General features: G+C 35.0%; 1 protein-coding gene and 1 long non-coding RNA gene across 4 annotated transcripts; one reads left to right on the top strand and one right to left on the bottom strand.

The window, feature by feature from the left end:
- The first annotated feature begins 3 nt into the window (after window positions 1-3).
- On the top strand, window positions 4-3580 carry LOC124211026 (uncharacterized). The gene is made up of 2 exons (XR_006881355.2): window positions 4-512; window positions 672-3580. It is a non-coding gene; the product is annotated as an uncharacterized lncRNA (long non-coding RNA).
- Window positions 843-12930, bottom strand: LOC124211021 (protein SLC31A2). 3 transcript variants are annotated; one of them, XM_046609647.2, is made up of 5 exons: window positions 12223-12930; window positions 11827-12119; window positions 10937-11163; window positions 3619-10115; window positions 843-2264 (listed from the first exon to the last, which is right to left on the bottom strand). In XM_046609647.2, exons 2-4 carry the CDS (start codon window positions 12090-12092, stop codon window positions 10024-10026), a joined length of 585 nt encoding a protein of 194 aa, XP_046465603.1. In that variant the 5' UTR covers window positions 12093-12119; window positions 12223-12930; the 3' UTR covers window positions 843-2264; window positions 3619-10023. The 3 variants fall into 3 exon arrangements, with proteins under 3 accessions (XP_046465603.1, XP_068989984.1, XP_046465602.1); XM_069133883.1 differs by having other exon boundaries at window positions 11827-12100; window positions 12223-12929; XM_046609646.2 differs by having other exon boundaries at window positions 3842-10115; window positions 11827-12100; window positions 12223-12929.
- Window positions 12931-18819: the final 5889 nt, after the last annotated feature.

The raw sequence follows: 18819 nt of genomic DNA, 5'->3' as shown, positions 1-18819 counted from the left end.
CGCGCTTTGATTGGACCGCGTCTTTATAGTTGGCCTCCGTTTATTGGCCCACGTCGCGACTCTCGCTTGTTCTAGAAGTTTCGGGGACGAACAAGATTGGACGTGCCTCTCGTAGACTGCGAATGACATACATCAGTGATGAATGCGTTGAGTATATCTCACTGTCCTCTTGTCGAGAATTTTATCGAGCTACGGATTTATATTTTGATGTAATTGCGATAATGACTCTATTACATTTATTTTTTCGTAGTATCAGCGTAAATATCTGATGAATTCTCGCGATACCCGACGACAACGGTTTCGTCAATTGAGAATCCCTCTCCGCAATCTCGATTTTCCGAAGACAGTACGATCTGAATTATGGTCTTCAGTATAATAGAAGCGAAGGGTGAAAAATGAGAGATGCTCCATTTTCAGAAATATCTCAGTTTCTTTACGACTGAATTAAACTCAGGTTCCGTCCTGATAGATCCCTGAACGGACGTTCCTGGCGACGTAGCATGTATAATTGCGTACGTATATACAACGTGGAATATTTAAAAATAACGGGAAGATGAAACGGGATGATGCAAATAACAGCACATCTAATTCACGATATCGTGTCTGGAAAAGAAAAATTACGTCGGACGCGAGTTTAGTTGTAAAAGAACTGAATTCTCTTTCTTTCGCAGATATCGGCAAATTGTCGTTCAGTTGTAACACGACACGGCGCGACGGGCAAAACCCGGCAATTACCTAGAACACCAAAATTGTAAATAGCTCATTTGACAGGTTTTTCATAATTCCCGAAAAAGCACCTTCGGTGCAAAGACCTTTCGCCAAGTACATTAAAAATCTGTTCATTACACACAAAAATATCTTCTTTAATCAAAAATGTATGCATATAATCATCTCGTACAAAAAAAGATTCAAATTATATACTACTGCTAAGTACATGTCTGTTGATTTACAATAAAAGCATGATGACTGCTGTCAGTGGTATCAGACTGGCGATAAACTTATCCAACTACAAATAATAATTAAGTATGAATAAAAAATAAAATAACTCGTACATTGATGAAAATCCAATTCGCAATTCACCAATCCTATTTAGAGTAGTGTAATAATTATGACTAGTTTGTTGTATATTTTTTACTTAGTTCTGAACCTATGACTATGAAACACAGTGACCTCACTTTTTTTCATTATATTATACGAGTTAAATCAGTGTCCAAAAAATGAAATTAGCACTATGACCAGTTATATTGTTTATATTGTATCCAAACAGTTGTTTTCTTGAAATTTATAAATTTCTGCTGGGATTCATATTACTGGCTTCTCTTGTTCGAAGCTTTATGTGTCTTGTATCCCGGAAGGTCAGTTACAATTGGCAAGATATACTTTGCTAGTTCAAATTTACTCATCTGACTATGTTCGATACACTGAGCACTCAGTGCTACATGTATCGCATCATATACTTGAAACTTCGATCAATCACGTTTATTTGCAGAGTATCAAGCTACCCAAGTTTCCATAATTATTCAGACATTTATCATATAATCCCTATATCAACACCGAATTGAGTTTTTGTTTAAAATTTATCGATTAGAACTCCAAGTAAATCTCGTTTCTGAATCAGGCACTAAAAATAAAAAAAAAGGTGAACAAATGTCAAATTGCTCAAGTCTTGATCGTTGAAAGTTACACAACATCAATAATAAAAAATTACCTTCAGTATTGTGAAGTTTTACTTCAGAGTGACCAACATTTAATTACATGGATATCAACACACACGAAACTTTGCTGTTAAATTGGTATCACTATAATTTTGTGGAAAGACTAGACTTCAAATTCTGAATGTGCAAAGTGTCAAATCTTTCTAAAGCGGTATTATAAAACTACTTTTGATGCACTTTAAAGTTATACAAAGAAATCTGTGAACAGATCTTACGGTGATGGTCAAAGGGGCCACTCGCTTTAAATTCATCAACGATTCAGAATTAATTCCCTCATGATGTCCAATATTAAAAATTAGTTTGAATTTCAATATTCTTCAAGTGGTTCCTAAAAGTTTGGAGATGTTTGGTATATTACTAATTTCAAAGTGATTGTCGATATTAAATTAAATCTTGAATCCCAGTGATTTCCAGTGATTTTTAATTAATTCCTCAAGTGAATGGTTCCTCGATGCTGGTGTTTGATCCTGCGTTCGGTCGGTCATATTGAATAACTAGCTATCCATGCGCATGTCACACCAATTTTGCTTCAGTTGAAGCTTTTAATTTCTAAAATATAGAAAGAATGTTTTAATGTTGATGTTACAGAAGAATAGGTTACGTAAAACAGTCCAGAAAATGCTTGAGAAAATTATTAATGGCTCGTAAGACTCACCACAAGATTACACAGCTACTTGAGATATTGTTTACAGCGAAGAAGGAAGAAAGTTTTTAACCAAAATCTACGACAGTTTCAATTTTAAGAATTTTGAACAACTGGTAAGGAGTGGATGCACATATGTATATTGTCAATGCCTTTCATTGCGATGGGATAGAAGTCTACAAAAATATTCTTATACACTGTCTTTAAGCATGGTCAACCTACGTTTCAACTCTAAATAGTCGCTACATGAGTTGTTTCGATACCGTTAAAAAATGTACTTGCAAATATATTTGCTTTCTCTACTCTATTCTCTCCTTAAGTCTTACAGGTGTAAAAATATAAAAGTAAAATACAATAAAAAAATAATATGAAACTAGTGTGATAATGACAATTGTTATATTGTACCTGGGAGCTGCCGTCCATGATTTTATAATAGCGTTTTTGGTGTATTACCCAATGATATATGTGCCTGTCTTGTTTATTATCTAATAGATAAGTAAATAGGTATAAAATGCTGACGACTGATGTTGATCAATCGTAGAAAGTTATTCAAAAAAAACATGTTTGGGTGTTTGACATTGATTTTAGTGAACTTGCTGTTAAATAGCAGATTTAATTGCTGACGTATTATACAGTGCATTATAATTATACAAAATCCTTGTCGGAACATGTGGTATATGTACAAATGATACTTACCCTGGTAAAAATGATTTCTATGATTTTCTACGAATTTTCAGAGAAATAGGAACATTTCGAATAATTCTATGCAAAAAATTGTAATACGCATAGTTTCTCATAAAAAATGGTCAATTTTCATGAAAATTTGTATTTTTTCAGTAAGAAGTTTATAAGACACTACAACTTTCAAAGAAAACTAACAATTTTTCATGAAAAACCGTACACATTCACAATTTTGTATGGAATAACACGAAATATTCCAATTTCTGTAAAAATTCTTAGTAGTAAAAATTTTCACCAGGGTATCTGTATGAAAATACAAAATTTCTATTTTCCGCGCTTTTGTTTGTATAATAACCGAATTTTCATAGTTCTTGTCGATTTTTTAACGTAAGTAAATAATCGTCATAGTGACCACCTGTTATGATGTTCATAGCATGTAGACAGTGTACATATAAGTATAAGATTATCTCCATTGTATAAAATAATGTAAGATTACCTACATTGTGTAAAATAAATAACTTGTTTAAGTGCCTATACCTCACGATAAGTGCTTATTATAACGATTATTTATTTACTCACGACAGATTTTAAAAAAAACGATGAAGTACCGTCAAAATTCGTTTACTATGCATGCAGAAGCGCGGACAGCTTGCCGCTCAGATCACTTGCACAGCGAGAGAAAGGGAGAGGATGAAAGAGACAGAGAGGGAGACAGAGAGAGATTGATTCATGTTTATTAACTTTCTCAGCTATTTGTTTTACATAATGTTACATATTATTGCACTTATTTAATTTCACTTACAATGAATGCTTTTAACATACTCTTGTATTGAACTAATTTTACACAGCCTGTAAACTCTTCTGGCAGTGCGTTATACATTTTCACTCCTTCGCAAAACATACTCTATTGAGCACTTTCCGTTTTCCTGAATTGGATTACAATATTTTTAGCCTGACGTATTACCCGACCCGCTCTCGATTTTACAACTTGGAATTTATTTGCCAATTCTTTTCGTAACAATTTGTTTACAGCATTGAACGTGACTATAAACACATTATAAAACTGAACCGCTTGCAATATATCGTCCACCTTCGTATACCGATTGCATCGCAGTATTACTCGCATTGCTCTATTCTGCACTGTCTGCAGTTTATTTAACACAGTTTCACTCATACCCACTAGCAGTGTTACACAAAACCCAAAGTCCGGCAAAGTAATTTTTTTCCCTATATTTTTCAACATATACTCACAATGGTCTTTAAATCGCAGCTTATCGTCTATCATAACACCTAGTATTTGATTACCTCCACTCGCTCTAACTCTGTTTCGTCGATGCATTTCAGTACAATATTTCCTCTCAATTCTTTCCTTACATTCCTTACCATCATACAGTAGTTCGTCTTTTCCGCATTCATTTTCAGTTTGTTCCTATTCATCCATCTTTCAACTATGCCTAATGCCCGATTCATCTTTCATTCCACCTCCGCACTACTGTCTCCAGTAACATACATTAGTGTATCATCAGCAACAATTTTTATTTCTATTTCATTGTCTTCGGGACATATGTCAACTACATCGTTTATATATGTAATGAACAGCAGAGACCCTAATACGGATCCTTGTGCAACACCGTATTTCGTTATGATAATCTCGGAAAATTCCTCATTAAACCAAATTTGTTGTGCCCTGTTGTTTAAGTACGATCTATACCATTCTAACACTTTACCTCTAACTCCATATTGCCACATTTTTTCTATTAACAATTCTCTATCTACACTCTCAAATGCTCGTTTTAAACCATGAAGATTACTTCTACTATTTTCCCTTTGCTAATGTTTAATTTCCATTCGTCTATGACAGTTTGAATCACTGTTTCACACGAAAATCGTTCCCTAAAACCCGACTGATCCACTGTTATAACGTTATTTGATTCTAAATATTTTTCTACTTAACTCTTTACTACCAGCTCTAGAACCTTTTCGTACAATGGTAATATATTAATTAGCCGGAAATCCTTTGCATTTTTGGCCTTTTCTATCTTTGGGATCGGTATGATCGTGAATTTTTTCCAATTATTAGAACAACAGCCCACCACCAACAAACTCCTTTCCAATTGCACTGAACTCCAGCTTCAATATTTCGCTTGATATACCTTCTTCAGTACCTTTCTTCCTCTGGAGTCCATTGACTATTTTCTCGAGTTCCCCTATTCCGATATTTTCAAACTTTTCGATTTTTCTTTCGTTTTCCACACCACCACCCACCAAGATTCTTCTTCTACCTGGACTTGCAGATACATCCCTATCTATTGAATTAACTATGTTGTTAATACTTTCCACGTAAAACATGTTAAATTAGTCCGCCATCTTACCCTCCTTCATATCATCTAATATTCCAAATTTCATATCTTCAATGTGTCTCGGGTTAGCCGGTTCCCTGCTAATAAGTTCTTTCAAAGTTTTCCACATTTTATTTGGATCATTCTTATTACAGTCTATCATGATCTCTTAACATTCATTTTTCTTTTTCCTTATTAATTTAACTATTTCATTTCTTTCTACTTTAAACTGTTCCCAGTCATCCTTTCGTTCCCTCATGCATTGCTTTTTCTGTATGCATTGTCTCTTTTTCTCGCCGCCCTTCTTATCTTATCTGAGTACCATTTTTTATTCTCTCATATGCTTGGAACCTTAACTACCTTTATTGGTACTACTATGTCCAGAGTACGTACTACACTATTGATAAACAGCTTTGCCTTCCAGTTAATATATCCATTTGTCCATTGCTGCACGGAATTTTTCAGCACTGTTGTAAACTCTTGCATGTCAATTTTACCTTAGTTCCTGGTCTTGTATTCTCGCTGTTTACTCACTACTCTGCACGGTCTGTTATTTTTGGTTTGTGTACCACCTGTAGTTGCACGCTTGTATTTGCGAATACAAGATTTATAACTGTTCAGTTATCCTGCATTATTCTCGTTGGCTCGTTGACATACTGTTTCATCCCTAGGCTTAAGATTTCTGATATTAATTGTTTTTTGTAGAACGAGTTTCCCTTCACGCCTATATTATAACATTCTATCACTAAACAATCTCCCTTTATTGTTAACTCTTCAGTTACATCTTCTATGTATCTTATAAATTCTGCATCTGACGCACTCGGTGAATGGTACACCACTATTATAACTCCTTTATATAACTTGTCATCGACCTCATTATTAATTCATGTTTAATACCATCTCTTACATATACCATGGCCCCTCCTGTATTGTTATTCCCTGCATCGCAAATAATTACACTATAACCCGACATATATTTCACTGTCTCCTATTTCAGCAGTCACCCACGTCTCTGATAACTCTATTAATGCAGGTTTCATTTTGTCAACCACCTGATGTCATATCTCCTTGTTACGTGCTAAGAGGCTTTGCGCATTTGTGTACCATATCGTCTCTTCCTTCTGTGGTTGCTATTCTATCCATCCCACACTCGTCTTTTTCTCTTGCATCGCTCTTTTGTATGTTGGATATTCCCGATCGATTGTACTTTTAATTTTGAAACGTACAGTTTATACATTTACTCTTATTCGTTGTATACTCTCTTGCGTTGTGTTTTCCTGCACATCTATAGCAAGTTTCTTCCCTGGTGCCATTCTTCGCTAAATGATAATAGCCCCAGCACTTAAAGCATCGCTTTACACTGATGTGATTGTAAACCGGACATGTTTTCCATCCCACGGTGAGTTTACTTTTCTGCGGTAGCTTCTCATCGGTTACTTCATCTACTTCTAGTATTATTGATCTCTTGCCGGTTCCTCTTCTGTTACGCTCCTGTTTCCTTCCCTTCATTAATCTTTTTACAATTTTCATCTCTCTTCCTTTGGTTTCCTCTATCCCATTCCTCATTTTTATTGTGTCAACTAGTTCTTCGTCGTTTAGTTTAAACTCTTCTTCTTCCACATTTACTATCTTTATCTTCGGTTCCAGTTGCACTGGCTCAGTAACTTTGAAATCCTCACCCATTTTGTCCTGTACTGCAGCCTTCAGTGTTTCAATTTGTTCTCCTGATTCACAGCCCAGGATCACCGTTCCTTTACTGCCTTTCTTCAGTAACTTATTCCCACCGCCATACTCTTTATATCCACAGTCTCCTTTATCACTCTTTTTGTTTCTTCGCTCTCCTGTTACACTTTGGGTTTGATGATAATCACCTTTTATTTTTTCTTTTCTTTCACTGCTTCACTGTAGTTTACTCGTACCATCTTCCTGTATCATTCTCTTCATTTCTTCTATTAGTACAGGCGAATAAGGCATGTAATCGACTGCCTCCTATTCTCCTACTCCTTCTACAATTTTTCCGGAGATATTGCGATATAAAAGAAAAAAAAAATATTGATCAAAATAAAAAACTAATTGAATATTCCGATAGCTGAGAAAAAAATAATTAGTTTCAAAAAAAAAAAATTCTACGATAATTTTTACCGGAGATATTCATTTAAGTATACCTCCTACCGCGTCTCCGCGCCCCCGTTTCACGTTGCCGCGCTGCTGGGATGCGACGCCTCGCGTTTGCCTCGATTCACTAATTAATTTTGATAAAAATAGAGCTCAAATCAGAATGAAGAAATTCATGGTTGACCCTTGAGGTATGGACGAGATATAGTATTTTTTTCAAATCTTAATATTATTAACATTGATAATAAATCGGAAATAAGTAAAACAAGTGTAACTCCGGTTCTAATAATGATGAAGAGGTTTTTTTTTTTTTTAATTTTTGGTCTCAAAAACAGAAATAGAAACATTAAAAAATGTTTTTCGTAAGTCAATAACTTCAGCAATAATCCTATTTGTTAAGTAAGAAAAATTTTCTTTTTTCAATCGCATTAGTAATCTCCATATCTGTAAGTACTACGAGAAATTTTTTTTGACGCTGTAACCCCATTATGTTGGATTCTATTGGTACCCAAAGTTTTTTCGAAAATCGCTATTTGTTGCCATAATGTACGAGATAATCGAATAATTTTTGGAACTGGTGTTTGAAGCACTAATTTCACACGCGACATGTGAGTTTTGAAGGTTTAAATTTATAATTAAGGAAACTGGATTGAAATTAAAAAAAAAAAAATGGCCGGTTTTTTACATTTTGCGGCTAAACTAAAAATTATTTTTTAAATCAAAAAATTTTTTTCTTATACACGAGGTTAAGATCTACTACTCTTATATCAAACATTTTTTCCTCACACCGATGGAAAAAAAATTAAAAATAAAAATTCGATTTTTTTTCTCAACATTTTTTTAAACAATCAGCTGTTAAATTGACATGGCGGAAAAATCAAGGGCTCATTGGTTGAGGTCAAATCTACCTACGAAAAAATCGGCGAAACTGTTCTCGAAAAGAATAGGAGTCAATGCTTACTCGGCTGGATTATATCTGTTGCTGCACCCCTCCCACACCAATTATCTCTTGGATCATATTCCTAACTTCATTCTTGCAAGCGATTTCGGCCTTCATTGCTTTCACTGTTTTTATCAGCCAGTCTATTTTTGTCTCAACCGCTACCGATGGACTGTTACTTCTTATTCCTCCCGTCGGTCCAGTCGATGCTAAACGATCTCTGCTATCACCTGCTAACTGCGTTACTGCCTTCGGACGTTCATCTTCTGCATTAAACGTATCGAATGGACCCTTGCACTGTACTAGCTCATGATTCCTATCCAGTATCTTATGCTCATTCACATACCCTGGGTGGTAAAAAAGTTTCGGACCACTCTTGCATTGTACTACCTGGCTTTTAATTGCTTTTTTGCAAGCAGAGCATCGGTATTCGTCGCAGTCGCCCGTCTTGGTCATATTTGCTGTTGTGGCTGGCAGGTTACTGACTCGTACATCGATACATACCAACTAAGCACTATATGACACTCACTATATTTCACCAATTAATAATTGTTGAATTATTATAAATCTTTGATTCTAATACTACATATTTTCAAAAATTTGGTTGATATTATTGCAGCCTTGAGCATAGATTCAGTATGTAGAAAAAAGTGTAAACAAACACATTAGGATTAATTCAGTACCCTGATGCCAGAACAATCTAATATCAATTATTTTAAGGTTTTTTTCGCTTCACATATCATATTTATATCAATGCTGGATGTCGAATTTATACTTGAAAAGTTTTACAATCCAAGGATATCTTTAGTGTGTAACTTATGTCAATTTATTTGGCTGAGGCAACACTACCAAATCTAAGTTACTGTATCATATTTTCTGGTCTCGATATTATACTTTTCTAATATTCTGCAGCATCATGTTTTTTAATTGCAAGCAGTAATAACTTACGGTTTGATTTATTATTACAGCCATTGAATCAAGTTTACGTGATTGTTGGGTGATAGGCACCATAGCGGAATATGTATTCTGAGATTAAAATTGAAAATGTCGTATTTACAATTGCAGAGAACTTCGTTCTTAAAAAAGGATTATCTAACTTCTACCGTTGCCAATGTATTTGTTATTACGAAAAGCCGTCTATGCATTAACTGCAGAAAAAGATGAGTTTCTTAATGCTGATTAGTTGACACTCGAAATTACTTTTCTACCGTGCCTATAATCTGATGTTAGTCACCAAATTCATTCAATTTTAGTTTATCAAGTAACAACTAATCGTTTTCAAATGAATAGACTTTTTATTAATATAATATATTTCTATGAGTGAAATTTCAAAAATATTTCGAAAGTAGGTAGATGTAAAATTGCTCACCCAGCACTTTTTTCAACTCACAATCAGTACAATAGCTCATTGATCTAAGAATTAAAGCTGAAATACCAAAATGTTTTAAAAAATTGTCTCAACTGTGAAAAATCGTCACTTAAACAGACGTCATTCCTCAAGTCTTACTTAGAATTAAATTATTACATAAAGCTAGTATCGATCATCTCGTACTGCCTATTTTGTCTTGATTCTCATTTACTAAATCTCCATCACGTGTGCACTTGTGCGCTAGCTTCTGATGCCAGCTGCTCTCCGATTACAGACACACTTGATTGACGTCTTTCGGTATTTGTTATTGCATCTGAAATGGTAATAAAAAACAATTTTTCTTAAGCATATACTGGACACACAAACATGCGAGTACAAACTACAAGTATTTCGCAAATAGAATTGATGGATGTTGGCGAGCCAAAAATCCATACTTTTTACTAATTTCATTACAAGATAGTTAAACATTGAGTATTCATCGAATTACCATATTCGAAACAATATTCATAGGTTGATTAAATAAGAGCTTAAATATTGATGCTTCATTTCAAATCGCTTCAAAATGGTTAAAAATCTATTAGATTCGTTTTATTTCACTCCATAATGTCTAATTTTATTCTCAAGATTATTTTCTACAATTCTATTAAGAACTTTTCTTATTCATGCTTGTACGGTTACAAGTATTTATATTTACAACAGTGCACCGATATTGATTGAGCTCAACGAATGGTTATATTGGATTAGCTATTAAAAAAAATGTATTGTTGTGAATTTGTATAAAATCGTCTTCTGAATAAAATGGCCATCGTAAAATAAGATTGAGTGAATCCAGTCGATTTTTTATTGTTACGAAAACATTTGGCGTGAAGCATCGATATATAAGTTTTTGTTTATTATTTCAGTATTTTGCATTTTTGTATTGTTGAAGAAATCATCGTAGCTTATGAATATATTAATTTTATAAATCTTAAATGTACGATTAATTCGTAGGAATATTAATAAAAAGTAATGATTTTCTGGCTCAACGACCTACTGATAAATTGATCAGGATTAGATTACTGCAAGTGATTTGTTTGGACTCAAATCGATGTAAGGATAAATTGGAAAGATATTATCTAGTATCTTTTTAACTACCTGAGCACTCCAAATCACATTGCATATTCTTGTGCTGGTCGTCAAAGTGATGCATATTGAGTTGGTGAAGTGACGGTCCAAACATCCAATACCCGAAACCTCCTCCAAGGATTAATGCGATACTGAGATAACCGTTATAAGACATCACAGCCAGCATAAGCAGATACCCCAGAGTTGTGTGTGCAGACCAATGAAATACTTCTAAAAACCATCTCGGCCAGCTGCCACTGTAAAGGAATAGTTAATGTGCTACATATCTTCAATTTCTTGTCATTGTGCGTTCTTTATAGGGTAACGTGGCTGCAAAAGATATTGGATCATTTCATTGTACTTCTTTCGATTTTAGGATATGTGTAATAGAATCGAATAAAACTGTAATTATACAAATATTAGCGAAACAAGAATTTTTTTAAGTTACTCAGAGGATTTAGTTTAAAAAAATCAATCGCTCAAAGATTGTGAGTTTTCAAAGAAACTACTTGACTAAATTTGGTATTTGGTCTGAAAATAAGGGTCTTAAATTACGATTTGTCACAAAAGTTTTCAAACTTCACTACCACCTTTGGTTACAAGGTCGAGTATAAAATTAATCAGCGCTTTACAACTTTTCTTTGGATTTTCAAACTTTAATGTATCATGTTTTGTTATTGGAATATATGATCAAATGGTCAAAAATACTGAAACTTCATGCGGAGTTGAAACTTTCTTGTAGTATTTATCACAGACGCGTTCCTAAGAATAATTTCTTGGAATAAGCTTTCTATTCTGGGTGTTTAAGAGCTCAAGATAACACTGGAGATTTTTTCTAAAAAAAATGAAAACAGCAATAACAATATTTTTAAGTGACACAATCATCTTAATGGTCCTGATCCTTACAGTTAGAAGTTTACCAATTTGTGGAGGCAGCATGGGTGAAGGATGCGGAAGAAAATCTTGACAACAGGGAGGAGTTTTCATTGGAATGAGGCTGATTGTCTGACATCGAAGCAACGGTGCCGAGTCTCAGTTTAACTTGCAGTACTTTCATGCCCTCAAAGAGAATCGCCAGGCTTGTCAATCCTATGCAAGTCATGACCAAAGCCCAAGTTGAACTTACGACGTAACTTGGAAAAAGAAACGACCCTAAGTCCGTTCCGAACCAAAAACACATATGCATCGGAAAGCCTGGCACAAAGGAGAACAGCTGTAGTCAAATAATTAATGTTTATAATGATGGAAATGCGGGCAGATAACTTTTGTAATAGACCTTTGGTAAAATATAAATTGTATGTCCAGGTTATACTTACCGTTGTACTTCTTCTCTCTCTTGTTCTTCAGATCCCGCTGTCGAAATTGTTCGACATTCGAACTGTGCATCAAGACTGATAAGCACTTGTGTTTACACACTCATGTGCTGGCATGATGTTAATCATTGATATTATTAGTCTACGTTGATCACCTAGCCTTACCCAAAGGCAGGCTTTGCTCTCTTTGCATGTGTAGACTTGGACTTGGAGTTTAGTTTGGACACTTGGTATTGCAAGCGGCTGACTAGTGATAATAAGTCATCATTCATGCAACATGTAATGTGATGGTGAAGTTTTCACAGCTGAACAAGCTTGAAAATACGTTTGTTCAACAATTTATGTGCTACAATTGTCATAGAATAGGTGTTTTAGCATTAACAATTTTGATTCTTGCATGACAATTGCAATATATGCATAGAAAGACTTGACTTGAGTCAAAGCTAGAAATACTCGAATAATAATGATCATGACTGTAGGTTTTCGCATTGAACAGAGCAATGAAATAGAATTTGGTTTTATCATTCGACAATTTAAATGCGTAGAATAGTGCATTCCATGCCAATTCGACATGGATCTGACCAATCCGTGGTCTGACCCTTGACCTCTGGACCAACGGGGTGACAATGGTGACACCACCGATCTCTAGATAGTGGACTAATCATAATATCACTGGATAGTGGACGGATACCGTTCCTACGTCTTACAGCGTGGAACCAGAGACTAGTAGAGAGCATGATGTAAGGAAACAAGGTGAAACCATGCGCATACGCTTTAGTTGAACCAATCAGAAAATATATCCAAGGTGACGTCATGTAGGCTTGATATTTTGTCCTTCGGTGTTTATGTTATTATTGTTGCAACTTTGGACTGCGCAAACTGGCATTTTCAGGAAACAGAATATACGGAAATAATTAAGTAATCTCAAGTAACCTAATTACGTGATATTACGTGATTACTACAGACTGAGCGAAAATCGGTCTTTAGTTCTGGCACACCTTGTATATTTACATCATGGTAGAGAGATTGCCAATGCAGGTGCTCGAGGGGAAAAATTGAAATCCATTAATAATAGAGAAATTTATGACCGAATAAATAAATAGAAACTCCAATTCCGGCATGAGAAAAAAAACTTGCTAGAAAAGTAGTGATGTGACTTATGTGATTTTCTTTTTAATTAGAAAAAAAGGTAATTAATGATTTCCGGAATCTCGCCTATCGACAGTGATCTCAGATAGGAAATATCCTCAGGTTTAGGGAAAAAATAATTAAAGAAATCCCACCTGTGCGCAAAATTGTTAAGAATCGATTTGAATACCAAAAAATTAAGGAAATTTGGAAATTGAGGAACATGTTTTCCCAAAAAAAAAAAAAGTTAAAACGATCGAAAATGTGTACTACATTCTTGGGCACTAGAATGGAATTCCCCACACATCTTCTTCCTATACAATCAAAAATAAAAACGTTTGACAATTCAAGGAAAATTAAATAAAGTATAAAATACGACTACAGGTCCTTCCCATTTTTTCTCTTTTTAATCTATAAAGTAAATAGACGAGCGTCAAACCTGCCGGTTTTTGCATGCATGTAAAATAATTATGTAATTCACTTACCATCTTGATACCTCGAGAGCTGCTGGCACTAAACTGAACACTGTGAAGCCTCTTAACTGGCTGTCAATATCCGAAGAGGAGAGGGGTCCATACATTGTTGCTACTGAATTAATTTTGTCGTTCCGATCTCGCATCTCTCAAAATTCCTAAGAAATGCTCGTCAAGACTGATATAAAATGGGCGTTTTTTTTTATTAAGGAAAAGTTTTGACAGTAATGGAAAATAGAGATTACTAAAAACAAATGTATTGTTTTTTAATAACACTGACCCAATTAAATTTTAAAAGGCTTATGGTTGAATAAACTTCAGATTTGGGTTTAGCGGATCAAAATGCATAAAAATCATACTTGGTCTATAGTTCCACAAATTTTTTTCTTACCAAAACTGCTAATTTTTGGCGATTTTTATGGTCTTTTGCAATTTACTCAAAATTTTGAGGGTGTACGGGCAAAACTGACTCCAGATTCGGATTCAGCGCGTCAAAATACATAAAGATAGGTAGGTCCGGTCAAAAGTACAGACCGCTTTTTTTTTTTTTGTGGGCCGGTGTTATTAAAAAACAATACATTTGTTTTTAGTAATCTCTATTTTTCATTACTGTCAAAACTTTTCCTTATTAAAAAAGAGGCGCCAAAAACGGGGAATAAATCGATTCACACTCGGAATTTTATTGTTTCAATTATTTGTTCTCTTCTGGATTACCCCCACTACAAAAAGGGTGGGTTCAGTAAAACAAAAAGCAAAAGGAAAGAAGGAAAAAATCGACCGGCTCTGGAAATTTTCTTTCTTTCATTTGTTTTTTCTCTCCGAAAATACAAAAACAAAAGCCGGGATTGAATTTAAAAAAAAAAAAAAATAAAAAGAGTGAACTGCGATCGAACCCGTGTCCCGCATCACTCCATCCTCATTTTTTTTTTTTTTTTTTTTGAGAAGGAAACCATATTTATTTAGATGAACAATAAATGTACAATATTTACAATGTTGCACTTGTAATTATCTTAGTTTATGTAACTCCGGCTTAAATTTTAAGCTCAATCTAACATTTTGTTTTACATTAAGTGGTTAACTTATTTTTTAGTGTTTTCTTTAAGACTTGAATGCAGTATTATAACAAAGGCAGCAGTAATTAACTTAAATACAGGAAAACTTCGCGCAAAAACCTGTGATTGAAAATTCATCCTCATGTGGTATCCACTCAGCCACACCACAGCTACGTCCGTGAGCGCGTGTTTGCTCGGTATGTTTATGGAGCTTGCTTGGAATTCGCTGATGCTTCTCTGGAAGATTCAGTTCGAGAAAAAAAAAATTTCCCCCAACCACTTGCCCATTGCACATTTTGCATAAATGTTATCGAGCTGGCTTCGTATATTTTTCCATAGACTGCGTACACAAATATTCGAGAATACCAGGCGTCACATATTTTCATATCAATAAAAAAATAATATATATTAAAAAAAAAAAAAAAGTATTCGGACTGGGAATAGTTAATTAATTTGGTTCAGCGTCCGCTAATTGATTCCAAGATTTATCAAATCTGGAGATACTTTTATTCGCTGACATTCATAACTGAAACAAAAAAATCCCAATTCTTGCATTCCTGGAAACATCTGTGCGAGCGGGGACAAGGATGCGATTGGCAACCACTTGCTCGAGGGACCGAGTATATCTATATATACACGATTGTGGGCCACCTTCGGTGCATGGCCGCCTAGGTGTCAGGTCGGAAATGGGCCACCTTCGGTGCGTGGCCGCCTAGGTGTCACGTCGACGCTCCAATCTAGCTGGTATCACGAAAAGCCGAGCGTTGGAGATCTCCCTACTCATCTCTGCTACAAAGAGCTATAATATTGGGTATGTTCCGATATACACTGCGAACACTGTAAGGTGTGACGTCAATTTAGTATACTGCGAAGCCGTTCCTTTATAGTTAGCTATACTGGTTACTGTTTAAAACGGAACGCAGTACAATATACTGTGATCGACATTTTTTGGCGTTAATTTCATTTCATACATAATATTTGTTTCACACTGCAATAAACACAATTTCTTCAAATTTTCCATTTTGGTTTTAACGGCCGGTATTTTTAAATGACAATATTCAATAATAATAATTATCAATAGTGGAAGCTGTTAAATTTCTGAACGCTGTTGATCACGTGATCAAAGCACTGAGAGCACCTTACCTCGAAACCACCAGTGTTCACAGTAGAAAAATAGCGACAATTTATGACGTCATATATTTCCCTAGGATACTGCGACTGTATATTGTCAGTCTATAACGGAACGAATTTGAGAGCTGTACTATAAGCAACTTACGCTATACCATATAGCATGGAGAATAATGGACCGTAAAACCATAGATACGTATATAATACTAGCAGCCCATCCCGGCTTCGCACGGGCATATATAATAATATAATAAAAGAAAATACACAATGTTTACAGTGAGTTTCTAAAAAAATAACCTTTATTGAAAACAAAAAACTAAGATATTAATTTTTGAATATATTTTCTTAAACTTTTTTTTGTATTTACATTGGTTTTTTATATTTTATTTGTTTTTTTTTCTATTTTGTTAAATATTATTTTTCACTTTGTTTTTTTTTTTTTGTCATGTTTCAATATTTTTTTTATTTATTCTTATACTAATTGTTAAAAGGTCATAACCGCAAAACAAAAGCCATTTAATTTATTGAGTATAAGGATCAATACCTAGGTACGAATAAAGAGCCTTTTCTAGCGGTGATATTTTAATAAATTTTTTTTAATAAAAGGACGCTTATTGTGACGTAACTATAAAAGATGGAGACATGCTGTCGCGACATTTTTTTTATAGATAGTGATGTGTCCTGAAAAATTGTAATACATCATTTTGTTCTATCATTAACAGTTTTCGCAGCGGACGCGATTGAAGGAAGTTTTTTGTTTATTTTTTTACAACTTGGGTTAGATTATTCAAGTTTTAGTAAGCATCCCTAATTTTTTTGAAAATGAAACATAGCCTATGTCACTCGGGAATAGTGTAGCTTGCCAACGGTGAAAGAATTTTTTAAATCGGTCCACTAGTTTCGGAGCCTATTCATTTCAAACAAACAAACAAAAAATCAAATCTTTCCTCTTTATAATATTAGTACATATAGGGTACGTTCCACTAAACGCCCGCAACGATTGTAACACCCTCTGTATCGTTCCACCTATGGCTCGTGGTCGTCGCGAGCGATCGTTCGACGTCATAGATGACGTCACTGTTCGCGACCACATCGCGCCCACATCGCCCACAAAATATTGGTGGGTCAGAGTGGGCTCTCACCAAAACGTGGCGGGAATTCGAAAAAAACAACAATGGCGACGAGACAAATAACTTTGTATAATCCTGAAACTGACATTGCAGTGGAAGAGAAAGTGTTAGTGGAGGATGCGAGGCGTGCCGAAAATGGTTAGTGGCCCCTTAATTTTGAAGATAAAAGATAATTTTCAATCGAATAACTTTGGTTTGGGAAAAAATTGCGTTTTTCTTATCCTAAACTCAAATAGAACTTTTTGTTGTGTGCGTCATTCTATTTGTTGAAAAAAATGGAACTCATCATATTTTCTAAATATCAATATAAATAATTATTTGAGATATTGTTTCATTCAATTCCAATTATTTCTTGCGATAGATGTGTTCATGAACAGTCATGTATTTTCATCGTTTCTAATACATTTTCTAACGAACTGAGTTTTTTTATTCCACATTTACACTTTGTAACGGCACTAATGAATAGTGCATTACAAGAAAAGGCCGCAACGGTTGTGGAATTGCAGTAGGAAGATGCTGAAAATACTGATAGTGGTCATTATCTCTCGTTCGTTTCATCAAAAACGCAACTATAAATTCACGCGAATCCATGCGAACTATTTACGCACAACCCCCACAGCTGCGCGTTTCCACTATGCCGCCATATTGTGAGCACACAGCGCTCAAATATGCGTTCCACCTATAACATTTGCCTACAACGCCCGCGGCGTTTTTACGTTAGTGGAACGACAATTTCAGCGGTCGTGGTCGATGGCGTTGCGGGCGTTTAGTGGAACGTACCCATAGAAAACCATAGATGAATATACATATAACTGATAAAATGCGTTGACTGAAGACTATATATAAAGACAGTTACCCTTATGGGCTTTGGTGTGACCAAGGTGTGACCAGTGACTACCGAAATTCGTCGCGCGCTTGCGTTCTCTGCGGTGTTCCAGCGGCATAGTTGGGAACTTACTGCAGAGCATCAGAGGGTTACCGATCACGACATGATGTTGGCTGCAATAACCTTCCGAGTAACACAGTCGTCGTAATGGTAAGCCCAAGTCAATATTTAGCTTGTGCGTACTTACCGACTTATACCGTTACCGAATCGTCAGCGATTCAAGAAATTCATAATGAGAATCAATTTCTTCCAAAATTCGTAGCAAAACCGTGATTTAATTAAAGTTTAGGTACCCGGGCAAAGTATGTATACATTGATGATAAATAATGATAAATCAGATGTCATAATGATGCAGAGACCAAAAAGTATATATGTATATGCGGTCCATGTACGATATTAATATACTTATATGACCCATACGTGATGCATACTATAAATTTTATAATTTTCCAGGAGACAAACTAGATTATCTACAATAATACGTTTATAATAGGAAATTAGAACAATCATTCGTTTCGAAATGGGACTCTTTTCGACACGCGCTCGATCTATTCCACAACATTAATATTCGTAATTATTCCAACAACTTTTCTTTTGCTCTCTCGATCTTGACTTTTCGTAGGCATAGAATCGAAACACTGTTTCAGCTAGTCGCAATTGAAGTCTCTACGTTGGGTAGAGAAGCGATCTTGTCTTTCGAAAAGTGTTCGTACGGAAAAAAATTCAGAGTAACTGTAACACATCACGGATGCGCTGATTTTGATGGAGATGTAATGGGATGCTCCGTATATGAGACAGTATTG

The sequence above is a fragment of the Neodiprion pinetum genome, chromosome 2, assembly GCF_021155775.2.
Source record: "Neodiprion pinetum isolate iyNeoPine1 chromosome 2, iyNeoPine1.2, whole genome shotgun sequence".
Classification (NCBI taxonomy): Eukaryota; Metazoa; Arthropoda; class Insecta; order Hymenoptera; family Diprionidae; genus Neodiprion; species Neodiprion pinetum.
This window is presented reverse-complemented; position numbering and strand designations above follow the sequence as displayed.